The 14,420-nt window shown below is 46.7% G+C and overlaps 1 protein-coding gene across 1 annotated transcript in view; it reads right to left on the bottom strand.

The window, feature by feature from the left end:
- Window positions 1-3,712: 3,712 nt before the first annotated feature.
- TMEM123 (transmembrane protein 123) overlaps window positions 3,713-14,420 on the bottom strand; it is a gene marked incomplete at its 5' end in the record, with an annotated part of 32,046 nt that continues 21,338 nt past the window's right edge. Inside the window, 2 exons of the mRNA XM_081197717.1 lie at window positions 3,713-7,802; window positions 13,889-14,042. Coding sequence (XP_081053843.1) covers window positions 7,778-7,802; window positions 13,889-14,042 — 179 coding nt within the window. The 3' untranslated portion in view covers window positions 3,713-7,777. The remainder of the gene's footprint in view (window positions 7,803-13,888; window positions 14,043-14,420) is intronic.

Raw genomic sequence — 14,420 nt, 5'->3', positions numbered from 1 at the left:
TGCCTGCCATTATACTTGGTTGCAGCAGAGGGAGTTTGTTCTGCTACTATGAGACCAAATCTATTTGGTGGCTCCTCTCCCTCCACTATTTCCAGTCAAAAGAGGTTGTTACAACAACTTTTTAACTTTAACAGCTGTTGCGTGTATGTGTGTCCCTCTATGGTCTCCTCAATTTTAAGCCTCAGAAAAAAACTTGTTGCCTTTGTCATTCTTATTGGCTGTGTCAAAACGTAAGCAAACATACTTTTCTGCATACGTGTCAATAATATTTGCATCCTGTTAGCTGTGATTGCATTAGAGCCACAGAGAAACTAAGAGGAATATATGTACCTACAGCCCATGTTGCATATTAACAGGGTGTGTGCTCTTGTTAAACTGGTTCATCGCCTAGCAGAATCTGCCCTAATGGAAGATGTATATTTTTTCCAAAGTCTTCATATTATATGTGACGCTGGAAGCTTAAATATATTAAAAGGAAAAACTATTTTGATGTTTCTAAATACAACTTAAGTTTTTCATCTTTTCATCCCAGGGTCTGCATTAGCTCATTTCAAATGCTTCATGCCACTGGTGGAAGAGATGGAAGTGGGTGAAGCAATGGATGTCACTTTTACCTATATGCCAACCATGCAAATGTCAGTGGTTTCTTAACCTCCACCTTGCTCTCTGTAGACAGGTGAGAGGCATCACACTCTAGCCAGACAAAAACATCTAAAAGGTGCCAAAGAGGGCAAAACATTTGCCCCTGCCCTGTGGTTCCACTTCCCTGATATATGCTGGCACTATAAACACACACACAGCCTTTTAATTGAGATCATCAACAATTAAATGAATCACGTTAGTTCAGTTTATTCAGCCATTCAGCTCCAAATCTTGAAGGCTTCTGTGTAACTCAGAGAGAGCAAGTGACAATCCAAGTAATAACATCACTGTCTTGGAAAACTGCCCTAGATGAACTTGGTTTTAAGGTACTGCCTGTGCATTTGGTGATTATTCGTTCCTGGTTAATTTCTATCTAATATTCCATGTCTGATCTCAATGGAATATAATCTGCGTTTGTGTTTTCTTTGTGCAGCCTGCATTGGCTTTTCTCCATCAAGGACAGAATAAACACAAGAGCAGGGGTAGGCAAACTAAGGCCTGGGGGCCGGATGCGGCCCAATCGCCTTCTAAATCTGGCCTGTGGACGGTCCAGAAATCAGCGTGTTTTTACATGAATAGAATGTGTCCTTTTATTTAAAATGCATCTCTGGGTTATGGGGGGCATAGGAATTCGTTCATTTCCCCCCAAAAAATAGTCCGGCCCCCCACAAGGTCTGAGGGACAGTGGACCGGCCCCCTGTTGAAAAAGTTTGCTGACTTCCACCCAGCAGACAGCTATGTCCAGCACCACCTAGTGGCTAAACTTTATGGCACTATCCATACGAGGGGCAAGTTTCCCCCACATGTGCAGGATTTAAAATATGCACATTTATAAATATGAATTTGCAACACTTCCCAGTCGCAGCCTTTTGAGTTTGAGCAGAATGTTGAGCATTTTGGCAGGGAACGGGCTGGAGTGGGAGGGAATGCAGGAATTAGAAGCCTCTTGGGTGTTTCAAGAGTTGGTATGTGGATATATAATCAGTGCTTGGATGAATTTAGTCCCTTATAGCTAGAATGCATAACATATTTAGCTATAGAAATGTTCGTCGTAACGGGAACAAAGTGAATTTCCTTCCCACTCACACGGATGTTGAAAGCTTTGAAAATAAAGTGTCAAAGCTTTGAAAATAAAACAAACCATTTCTGACAGCCCTGCTTGAGGAACTGCTGCAAAAATAGGAATGCTTAACTGCTGTGCAGGACTGAACTCCCTGTGACCTTTATATATAATTTTTTTGCACAACAGTTTTGAACAGACCCAGGCAGACAAAAGGCAAAGATAAACACCAGTTTCCTAAGCAAAGGCTGAATGGCTGGGGAAAGTTTCAGAAAGTCAGCATCATAAAACCTCCTGTTTATGTTAAAGGGCAGGAAAGATTAGGCCACTAAGAAACCTCACCCTGAGTGATCATTTCTCAGCTGCTCTTTAATTCGTGTGAATAAGGGATGGACTGTAGCTCAGTGATGGTCGTGCTGTGCAATGACCCAGATTCCACCACCAGGTCTGAAATAGCTTCAGACCCCAGAAAGCCACTGCCTGGCAGTGCAGATATTAATAAGTTAGCTCAGGGGTTGGGTAATGTGGTGCTCTCCCAATGCTTTGGACTACAACTCCCATCAGCCCAATGCAACATGGCCAATAGTCAGGGATGATGGAAGATGTAGTCCAAAAATATCTGGAGGTTCTCAATGTTGGCTACGCCTGAGCTAGATGGTCCCTTGGTCTGCCTTGGTATATGGCAACTTCCCAAGTTTTTCCAGAACTTCCTGACTTCTTCCTTTCCTCCTGCACCCAAGAAAGGTCTGGCTTCCAAGGATGGAAGAGTAGGGTTGGTTCATGTATGGAGAGGCAGTCCTTGAGGTATTGGGGCTCTCTGCATAGAATGAGCTGACTTGGCATGGCCCTTGCAGAAGACCAAAGAACATTGGGGTGGGGGGCACAGCCAAGTCCAGCAAAGACTAAGCATGCTCCATGAACGTAGAATGCTTGACTGCCAAAAGTGGAAGGGAAAAGGCTTGGCTGAAACCCTGAGCAGGGGCAATCCATGTTGTAACGTGTCACAGCAGGTCGCACTTGTGAAATTCTGTACTTTACCTGGCTGCAATAGGTCTTATCTTGCCACACGAGGGAGCACTGAGATGCACCAAGGTGACCCATAGTGGCTCTGCATAATTAGCAATACGAGAATCAGGCCTTACACAAGATTGGGGTGGAGAAAGCTGTTGTCCTCCAGGTTTGGTTCAGCTCCACTTCCCATCAGTCCCAGCTAACATGGCTAAAGGTCAAGAATGATGGCAGCGTGAGTTCAGCAACACCTAGAACACAGATTCTCCACTGGATCATACGCTCCTCAGTGCTATGGGGACCTCTGTCTCATCTGAGCATTATAGAACTATATATATATATGGACACCCCACCCTATTGAGTAATAAATGTGCTGTTGTTGGCATCAGCCTGTCTCAGGATACAATGGAGGAATGCACCTTTGGGGATGAAGTCACACTGTTGGATGGAGCTACCTGTCTCCAGGCACTACAAGGGATTCCCACAGGGCAGAGTTGATGTTGCCAGCCTTCATGAGACATTTGCAGACATCGTTGTAACGCAGAGTTGGTCAGTCAATGCTCCTGGTGCCTGAAGTTGGCTCCCTGTAGGGCACCTTGGGGATTCTGCCATCTTCCATTCTGTGGATAGGACCAAGCTGGCAAAGACGTCATGAAGTAGTAGTAGTAGTAGTAGTAGTAGTAGTAGTAGTAGTAGTTTGGATTTGATATCCCACTTTATCACTACCTGAAGGAGTCTCAAAGTGGCTAACATTCTCCTTCTCCCTTCCTCCCCCACAACAAACACTCTGTGAGGTGAGTGGGGCTGAGAGACCTCAGAGAAGTGTGACTGGCCCAAGGTCACCCAGCAGCTGCATGTGGAGGAGCGGGGCAGCGAACCCGGTTCACCAGATTATAGTCCACTGCTCTTAACCACTACACCACAGACAGGAATGCAAACATGATGAGAAGGTAGGCTTGGGAGTAACCTCCAAGATCCCTTAAAGCACTCAGATTGCAAACGAAAGTTTTCATTAACCTTTATTTCTGTGAGCGAAGGGCAGCAGAAAAAAAATGAGATAAATCAAATATATACTGCAGGTAGGTGACAAGAAGAAACCGTCAAATACAGAAACTGAGTATTTCTTACCAGCTGTTGCAAAATGTTGAATAAAGGCCCTCAAGTTTAATTGAATAAAGCAGTGGTTTTCAAACAGTGTGTCTCCCTTTCCTTTCCTTCCCTTCCCTTCCCTCCTCGGATGCCCTCTTGCGTCTCTGCCTCCCAAAGGCTTGCACAGCTGTTTGTTGCAGCAGCCCTGGCTACAAGCTCCCCAGGCAAATGGTGTCTCTAGGGCTGGCTAGGGGGTGCTTCCCAGTCCCCCGTGGGGCAGTGTGAGGAGGCACCTCTCTTTGGGGGGAAGGCAGCTCAGAGAGCAGGGGCGGTAGCTGTGGCAGCTCAGAGGACTCCCAAGGAGAGGGGAGAGGAGGCTGAAGGAACAATCCACAAGGGAGGGTGTTTGGAAAAGGGTGAGAGGCTGCCAGTTCTGCAGGCAAGGGGGGACATAATTGGGCTTCTAAGGCTCAGAGAGCATTTCTCCCCAGGACAGATGCAGAAAGAATGTAGTTGGTCAAGGGAGCCGTGGACTCAAAAATATTGAAAACCTCTGGAATAAATCTGGCAACGGTTTGGCAGAAAAAAGAATGTTCATTACAATTACTCAGAACAATTTGCATCCTTGTCACATCAGGGGAAAAAATGGGGGGTTGGAGCATCATCGATCTAATTGTTTCATCTTTTTAAAAATAGATGGAAACCCAATCCCCAATCTTCTTGTTCAATGAACAGACTCCATCATTTTAACAGTAAGCACTCTTGCATATTAAATATTAAACTTTTTTTGAGGGAAAGGGGGGTGGGGAAGAGGATTACAAAAAAACTCCCAGAAGCCTGGTGACAAACAGATACCAGCTTCACACTGATTCTAAAATCTAGGAATTGCAATATGGGGATTGGGAACGGGAGACGTACTTCCTGGTTGCCAAGATTCTTCAGGAAGAAGCAACGTCCGTTGAACTGGTTTAAAACTGCTAAATAGAGCAAAGGGTTTTCTAAGTAACTCAAAGGAACTCCCACTTGCAATACTGAGATATGCTTCCTGGAGGGATATTTGTCAATCATGAATATCCATCCCTTAGCAGTGGTTGTTAGGAACATCCTATGGGTACATGGAGACTGGATGCATTCACAACAATCACCATTACACAATGCTTCTATATATAGTGCCAGCTGCTTCCCTTGGGAAGTGTTTGTTAAAAAAAATCAGACTCGCCCATGGTAAGTATAGCATTGCTCGACAGCCTTTAGCTATTAACCAGCCCCGTGATGCTTTCTTCTGCTTCTTATATCTTAGAACATTGCAGTAGTTTCAATAATCTTCCACCGAAGATGTGGTGAAAAACTAGTATGTTCTTTTCTGAGATGAAACAGATGCATTAATTGCCCCCCATCAACTTCAGGGAACTTTTGATATGTAATCAGAGACCATCAAAACAGTGGGCACATTAACAGCAAGCAAACAAACAAACAAACAAACAAACAAACAAACAAGTGCATTGGCTAATTACTCTCTGTGTTTGTTTGTTTTTAAAAAAGAGATTTCAAAAAAACTTAGGTATGAAATCCACTGCAATCTGTACAGTCAAAAAGGTAAAGGGACCCCTGACCATTAGGCCCAGTCGTGGCTGACTCTGGGGTTGCGGTGCTCATCTCGCTTTACTGGCCGAGGGAGCCAGCATACAGCTTCCAGGTCATATGGCCAGCATGACTAAGCCGCTTCTGGTGAACCAGAGCAGCACACAGAAACGCTGTATACCTTCCGCGTGGAGCGGTACCTATTTATCTACTTGCACTTTGATGTGCTTTTGAACTGCTAGGTTGGCAGGAGCGGGGCTGAGCAACGGCAGCTCACCCCGTCGCGGGGATTCGAACCGCTGACCTTCTGATCGGCAAGTCCTAGGCTCTGTGGTTTAACCCACAGCGCCACCCGCGTCCCATAATCTGTAGTTACATCCATGCAAAAAGGGAGGGAAGTAGAAAAAGCCTTATGTGCACCTGATGGCGGAGTCATGAGGGCAAGAGAAAGTCTGCTGGCTACAATCAGGAGCTTGGGAGGAAGTTTTGTGTCTGAACTAGGAAGAGGAGATGTCCCGCCCCCTGCCCCCCCCAACAACAAATGAAAGGAGTTTAAGCTTCCCTTCTCTCTGTGAACAGTGCATAATTTTTCTCAGCAGCAAGCAAGGCTGGAGACAGAGAACAGCTCTTTTTAGAGAGTTGAAATTACATTGGTTTGCACGCCATGCTGAGCCATAGTTTGTTACAAACAACGGCTTAATCGTCAATGTGCACAACATGGCTGGACATGTCATGCAAACCCAGATTGTGCTCTGATTGTTCCAAACACAACACGAGTGAAAAGCTAGAAATAAACCCAGAATAAATATTGGCTTTCCCCCCTTCTGTTTCATGGCTCGTGGTTTTAGGAATGGGCCACAGTTCAGTGGCACAGCATCTTGCTTTGCACACAGAAAGTCCCAGGTCCAATCAGCAATAATCGCGCCTCGGATTAACCTCATTGGCTACAATACTGTCGCTGCGCAAAACTAGAAGGTCCCAGGTCCAATGACTGGCATCTGCAGGAAGAGCTGGGAATGCCCCCTGCCGAAACTCTGGAGAGCCAGTCATTGTAAGACAATGCTGAGCTTAAGGCACCACAGGTCTGAAACAGCACCCTATGAAGCACAGTCCTTGTTTGCGCAACACAATCCATACTATGGCTTATTTATGGTAGCTGCTGGGGTCTGCGATGAAGCCACGGTTTAAAACAAACTGTGGCTTAGCGTGACAATACAAACTAGTTCATTGGAAGAGGAATTACGGCTCATGGACAAGCCTGCACTCCCCTCTTTTGCATCTGGTAAATGTTACGCTCTGAAATAAAAAAAAAGAACAGAGGCAAGAGCAGGAAAAGAAATATATATTGTGTACGCCACGCAAAGCTTCTCTCAAAACAGTGATTCGTCCTTTAAAAAAACATCCCCAGAATGTATTCAAGTTTAAATAATCCCCAGTGGAAGCTTTCTTATGAATCTGCCTTTCTTCTCAACGACATTTAACAGACACAAGCCTGAATTCAAGCAATGAACTAGTCAAGGAACTGTATATATCAGGCCGGCCGGCAACATGTATTCCACTGTCCCATAGCCAATTCATATGACACACAGTACTGAACCTGGTAAGATTTCACCACACACGGAACCAGCGGAGCAATTATTCTGGTCTTTGCTTTTGTGGTGCAAGGTTGCGCTGAAAATTAACTGGAATTATATACCTCCAACCCAGTGGGTACTAGCACACAGACGATGCATCATTATAAAAAACACACACAAGGTAAACGAAAGAAAGCAAACAATTCTCATGCCCGAATGAAAAAACCCTTTCATGCACCCTTGTATATGCTAAAAGTAGAAAAATATTTTCCTCAAAAATTCAAGGCACATGCAACATCAGATCATTAACAAAAATATTTTTCTCCCTGCCCAAACCACCTCATTCCACAAACTGAAGAAGAGCAACGTGAAAAAGGTTGCTTTTGATTCACCTGCCATCTTGAAAACAGAAGCTTGGTTTATTTGCTGAACAGAAGGACAACGTAACTTTAAGAGTGGTAGACAGAAGCATGTTCACAGCATTGTGTTCTGTTGTGGAGCCCACATCCCCTGATTTTCAGCGTGTAATGGCTAAGAAGTCGCAACTTTTAACTAAGCTCATGTCTTCAGTCCCCAAGTAGGGACCAGTTGTGTAGACGGTCCTCAGAACTCTTCAGTGAAGGCACTTTGAAATTTCCAGCATCCTTGCGGAATCTGGGTCCACCATAATTTTACAGAAAGGTACACCCCCCCCAAAAAAAAGCAATTAAGCACCCAGTGTAGGCTCTGGACAGTTTAAAGCTTGTTTTCCGTAGGGGGAAGAGATTGCTTCTAAAAGCAGGAACAAGAGTGGGGTTTCATCTTTGTCTTCTGAGCGAAGGCTTTAAATTATGGCATCGTGTTCGTCACTGGAAAAAAGAAGACAACATTAAGTATTAAATTTACACTGATGAAGCATCACTCAATATATTGTGTGTAGCGGACCTTCTTAGTATATGGCTTACTTGTGGTGTTCTGGGTTTTCGGTTTTCATTGTTTTTATTTTGTAAAAAAAATACATTATTTTTTTTTCAATTTTTCAAACGAACATCCAATACAAATATCCCATCTGGCTTCCCTTCCCCAACTATCATGGTTCCTTCGGTTATAATTTTCTTACTGTATCTCCTCAACAGTCCAATTTTCATTTATTCTCTCACTATTTCTTAGTCAATCGTTTTAACTATGCGTTTTAAGATGATCCTATTTGTACACAATAATTTTCCAAACAGTTTACACAATCCCCCCGTTCTTTATTAAAAGTTGTTTCTTCCTGGTTTCCGATTCTTCCAGCGAGTTTCTAACATTTCAGAATAGTCCATTAGTTTCATCTGCTACTCTTCCTTGGTTGGAATGTTTTCCATTGTTTTTAACTGGTTTTAACTGTTTAGGGAAGCTTTTAATGTTTAATAGGGTACTGTATTTTGGAAGCCGCCCAGAGTGGCTGGGGAAACCCAGCCAGATGGGCAGGGTATAAATAATAATTATTATTATTATTATTATTATTATTATTATTATTATTATTATTATTATTATTATTATTTCAGTGTTAGTTGCTTACACTGTGACTAAAAATGTCATAAATAGTAATAGACTCAAGCTACCTAGGGTATCTGTGACATCTAAGCAGTGAAGTTTTTTTATGACAGTCTTTTCTCAATGCAGTGCTTGCCAGATGTTTCAGCCTAGAACACCCATCAGCCTCAGCAGATGTAGTTGTAGTCCAAAACATCTGGAGGGAACCCCCTTGGGGAAGGCCACCTTATGGGTTTGAGCCACAGTCCATGGGGAGTGACCACTGTTCAGCAGTGTGCACTGTACAGTTGGACCCAAGCCTTATTCTCTAGCATTTTCACTGAAAAAGATCCAGTAGCAGGGAATCCCAGAGGTTTACCATTAGATGGACCAATTATGTGATCTGGTATAAGGCAGCTGCTCATGTTTCTCAAGCCAAGACAGCTAGAGATAATACTGCACTATGAAGTGAAAAAACAGGAAGTCACTGACCGATCAATGATGCTCAAGCCTGTAGGAAGGGAAGAGACTATCAACAGAGATTGAACCCAATTCATGGGTTCCCTCTCTTACAAAATTGGGTGGGGAAGGTGAGAGCAGCAGAATAGGCCCCCTGCGTCACAGTACTGTGTGCAGCCTTGTTGGTGGTGCCCCCACCAAGGTCTCCCTGGTTGGTGCCAACCCATGACAGAGCCCTTTTAGTGGTAGCTCCCTGCTTGTGGAATGTGCTCCCTAGCAAGGTGAGTCTGTCTTCATCATTATTAACCTTCAGGAGGAATTTGAATTTCAGTTTACCCAGGCATTTGGCAGCAGAAAAATACCGTCCCTGGCAAGTGGATGGAAGAATGTTTATAACTTCCTTTAGAACAGCAGTTCTCAACCTGTGGGTCCTCAGATGTTGTTGGACTACAACTTCCATCACCCCTGAGCTCTGGCCTTGCTAGCTAGGGGTGATGGGAGTTGTAGTTCAACAACATCTGGGGACCCACAGGTTGAGAAAGGCTGCTTTAGAATATTTTTGCTTTGTTTTCTTTTTTGATAGTTTGTCTATTTGATGCCCTGGGCTCGCAGTGTTTCCCAACCACTGTTCCGCGGCACACTAGTGTGCCGTGAGATGTTGCCTGGTGTGCCGCGGGAAAAATTAAAAAATTCGAAAGATTTTTTTTTTAAAGTCACATTTTCGATTGGGGCGCCGTCACTAGATGACCCCTGGGGTTCCCTCCCTCCCTCCCGCTCTGCGCCTCCCTCCTCCTCCTCCTCCGGGGAGGCCCTTCCTGGCTCTCGGCCAAGGCTTGGTGGCTGCCACTCACTCACTCACTCGCCCACCCGTCCCTCCATCCCTGCACCTGGCCTCTCCCCCTCCGTCCCCGGCGCGGGGGCTGCCGGGATCCGTAGTCCCCTCGCCCTTGGGCTCCGCGCTCGCGCGGGGTGCGCAAACTACGTTTCCCAGCGTGGCCTGGCGGGCCGGGCGTTTTGTTTGAAGCGCTCTTCTCCCGGCCATGGAATGAGCGCAGTGGCGGCGGCCGGGCGGGCAGGGGCTCTTCCGCGCAGACCCCGCGCAGCCTGCCTGCGCCCCCGTGGAGATCGGGCGGCAGGATGGAGCCCGGGGATCCCCGCGGAGGCGGAGGAGGGCTGCGTCGGGGGGGTTTTATTTTTGCAATGCTGCATCCGCGCCGGAGGGGACGCATCGGACCACGGGGAGACCCCTTGGCGGGCGTGCAAGGCAATGCATGCGTGCAGGCGTTGCATGGAGTGCAGTGCAATGCAATGGCAACGCGGCGCCCTGCATGCATGCATGCAACTTCCACCGGCGCTCCGGACTTGGCAGGTGAGGGGGGTCCCCAGTGGGCGGCAGAGAGAGCCGGGAGGGCGAAGGGGAGCCGGGGGGGAGCAGCGCTGCTCCCCGAGCCGAGCCCCGGGGGAAACTTCGGCGTCGTTGCGCCGGGTGTTGGAAGCAGAGGCTGGCGGGGGCCCCTTACCTGCAAAACCTGGTCGCCTCTCATATATTTCGAGCATTGCATTCATCGCCCGCTTTCTACTCCAAGGAGCTCCCGGGGGCGCGCATGGTTCTCCCCGTGTTATCCTCGCAACAACAGCCCTGCGAGGTGGGTCAGGCGAGTGGCCCAAGGGAGCACCCAGGGATTGTCCTGGCCAGGTGGGGTGATTTGAACCCTGCTCTCTGCCCGGTCTTCGTCCTCATTTAGCCCCCACATGTGCATGACTGTGCATGCCTGAGGTTTTCCCCCCTCGTCTTGGCTATGGTGTGAGTCTGTGCTGTTAATTAATGGGGTTCTGCCTTCAGAGAAGATGAGCCAGCCCTCAAGGAGGTGATTATGTAATTTGCTAGCAATTCATGTCCCTCCCGGCGTGACGCTGCACGCTGACGTCACGGGGCTGTAATGGTGGTGTGCCTCGAGATTTTTTTCATGAAACAAGTGTGCCTTTGCCCAAAAAAGGTTGGGAAACACTGGTCTATTTGATGCCCTGGGCTCCATAGAGAGGAAGGGCGCGATATAAATTCAATCAATCAATCAATCAATCAATCAATCAAGCCATGCGTGGGTCTTCCCTCTGTCCACATACCCTCCCCAATCCTTCATAACTGGCATTTTCCTACTTAATATGGGGGCAGAAGTAGCCGACACATGAGGGATTTTTAAGCATTACTTTTAAAAAATGGGGGGGGGGTATGACGGAGCCAGCTACGTTAACAAAGAAAACATGTCAAGGATATATACATGTGCAAGCATGTCGGAAAGATCTTGCACACAGGCGTACAAATGTGCATGAATGAACTAGCAAAACACAGCTTGATAACTACAGCACATCAAAGCTAAGTGCAAGGAAACCTCTGGATGGTTGAGATTAGATGGACCCCGCCACCACTGAAGCTAGCCTTGGGCTGAGCATTCCATGCATAAATGGGAGTCTGGAACTGCAAATAAACAAATGCAAAGATAAAACAGGCTGAGCTCGCTGAGAAGGAATGGCAATGTCCGGCATGCCAATTCCTCTTCCTTTGTCCTAAAGATAGTTGACTTTGGAGCAAAGGTCTAATCCTCCCCCCCCCCCAGAAGAATGAGGAGGAGGTGCGCCCGGGACATGGCTTTGCACATTTTGAAGCAAGTGGAATAACGCACCTAGGCATCTAAAGGTGTGGGCAATTGTTGGCCCTCCAGATGTTGCTGAACTTCCCATCATCCCTGGCAGTATACCTGAAGGAGCGTCTCCACCCCCATCATCCTGCCCGGACCCAGCGCCGAGGGGCTTCTGGTGGTTCCCTCATTGCAAGAAGCAAAGCTACAGGGAACCAGGCAGAGGGCCTTCTCGGTAGTGGCACCCGCCCTGTGGAACACCCTCCCATCAGATGTCAAAGAAATAAACAACTACCTAACATTTAGAAGACATCTGAAGGCAGCCCTGTTCAGGGAAGTTTTTAATGTGTGACATTTTAATGTATTTTCCATCTTTGTTGGAAGCTGCCCAGAGTGGCTGGGGAAACCCAGCCGGATGGGCGGGGTACAAATAATAAATTATTATTATGCTTACTAAGGCTGATGGGAGCTGTAGTTCAGAAACACCTGGGCATAAGATGAACTTGTTGGTCCATCTAGTATGTCACAGATCAGGCTTCCTCAAACTCAGCCCTGTTTTTTGGCCTACAACTCCCATGATCCCTAGCTAGCAGGACCTGTGGTCATGGATGATGGGAATTGTAGTCTCAAAATATCTGGAAGGCTGAGTTTGAGGAAGCCTGTCATAGATGACCCTTGGGTCCCTTCCAACTCTTTTAATTCCATGGCATCCTGTTCTCAGTGGCCAACCACATGTATAGGGGCAAACTTGCCAGCAGGACACGAGTGCAGAAGTACTCTTTTGTGTGGTTTCCAGCAAACTGGTATTCAGAAGTATGCAGCCTCTGACCAGAGAGGCTGAGTATAGCCACCATGTCTATATTATTATTATTATTATTATTATTATTATTATTATTATTATTATTATTATTATTCTGATTGGGTTACCCCGGCCATTCTGGGCAGCTTCCAACAATATATGAAAAACGTCATGAAACATCAACCCTTAAAAACTTCCCTGAACAGGTCTTCTAAAAGTCAAATAGTTGCCTATCTCATTGACATCTGATGGCAGAGTTTCTACAAGGTGGGTGCCACCACCAAGAAGGCCCTCGGAGCTGGACCTCAGTGTCTGGGCTGAACGATGGGGGTGAAGATGCTCCATCAGGCATACTGGGCCGAGGCCGTTTAGGGCTTTAAAGGTCAGCACCAACACTTTGAATGGTGCTTGGAAACGTACTGGGAGCCAGTGTAGATCCTTTAGGACCTGTGTTATATGGTCCCGGAGGCTGCTCCCAGTCTGGCCTCCAAGAACTTATGCAAGAAATCTGGAGGGCTGAAAGTTCCCCACATCCAATCAAAAGAGCTCACCAACACACTGCTAAACATTCAGAGTCCAACAGCACTGCTGAGGAGTTTAGCTTTGCTCAAGGGCTAACGCAAGAAGCAATTCTGAAGCAAGACGGGGCTACGTGCACATTCGTAAGGTGGGGTTTTTTTACGAACAGCAGGGAGGGACGGAAGTTTATCGCTGATAAGCAGCAGAAGCTAAGAGGGCAGCAAGGTGGCTGAGGGAGTTCAAAAGAGGGGATGTCAGAGAGAGCCTGGCCTCTCCCAATGCCGAGAAAAATCAAAGGAAGCCATCAAACGAAATGAAACGAAGCAAGCAAGCAAACAAACAAACAAAGGGCTTTCATGGTTAGACAAGAGAACAAATCAACGTGGCGTTCATGCGAGTCTTGCCTAGAACAGGGACAAAAACTGCAGCATGGATGAAAACACAGGCAGGCATTTGGGTCACTAGAGTACTTGTTCTTGCGCTGCATTAAAGGTGTGAAGATTGTGAGCCCAGTCCAATGGGGACACCAGGAGGGTGAATCTGCAATCAAAGGCAGTATAATGCCATTTTTGGGGCCCAGGAGTTCTGCAAAAATGTTGCAGGAGGATACTAGCACAGAACTGCCAGGGCACACACAATGGGCTGCGTTCAACTAACTACAAACCACGGACCTTAATGAACCTTAAGTCCTGCCCATTAACTCCAGTGGGTCTACTCTGAGTGTGAGCAGCACCGAATACCACACCTTATACTTTGGATGCTCACTGGAGCCACGCAGGCTGTGAATGCAGAGTGTTGCCTTGCACTGTGCCAGACAATTTAGATCCATTTAGATCCGTTCGTGGGCAATGACTCCCCAAGGTTTCATACACAGAGGTGGCCAGGATCGAACCTGAGACCTCTTAAGTTTGTTTGTTTTGTTGGAACTTATTAGTCACAAAAAAGTGATCTCAAAGCGACTCACAATGTAATACAAAAATTAAAACCAACATAATCTAGGTCAGCAACGAAACACTCCACTACATACATGGTTCGGTACTGGACGCCCCGTTTCGCGTGGTACGTCCTGCATCCGATGTAGCCAACCGCAAGAAGTCCCAGCGTCAAGACGATGCCGCCGATGAAGCTGCCTGCGCTGAACCCCGAGGATGAGACTTGAGCCGCTGCACCTTTGGGAGTGACTGAAAGAAGACAGACAACCAGCCGACATACTTATTATACGAGGTGCATTCCCCAAAGTTTTATGCCCAAGAATTCTGAGCGATAGTCATGGCGCCAGGGCACCATTTCACACCGTCATGGCTTCCCCCAAAGGACTCTGGGAAGTGTAGTTTGTGAAGCATGCTGGGAGTTATTAGAGAGACCCCTTACAGAGCAACAAGACCCATAATTCCCTGTGAAGAGAGACTGTTTGTTGAACTATTCTAGGAATCTCAACCAAAATACCCTCCTTTTAAGAGATAGTCCTGCCCTTTGGAGCAACGGAGAACACCTCTTCGGTGTGATGGTACTTCAGGTATTTGGAGGGTGCTATCATGTCCCCCACTCCACCCTGGTCC

Source organism: Podarcis bocagei, assembly GCF_964188305.1.
Source record: "Podarcis bocagei genome assembly, chromosome: 6".
NCBI lineage: Eukaryota > Metazoa > Chordata > Lepidosauria > Squamata > Lacertidae > Podarcis > Podarcis bocagei.
Note: the sequence above shows the minus strand (reverse complement) of the source record. Positions and strands in the feature narration are given on the sequence as shown.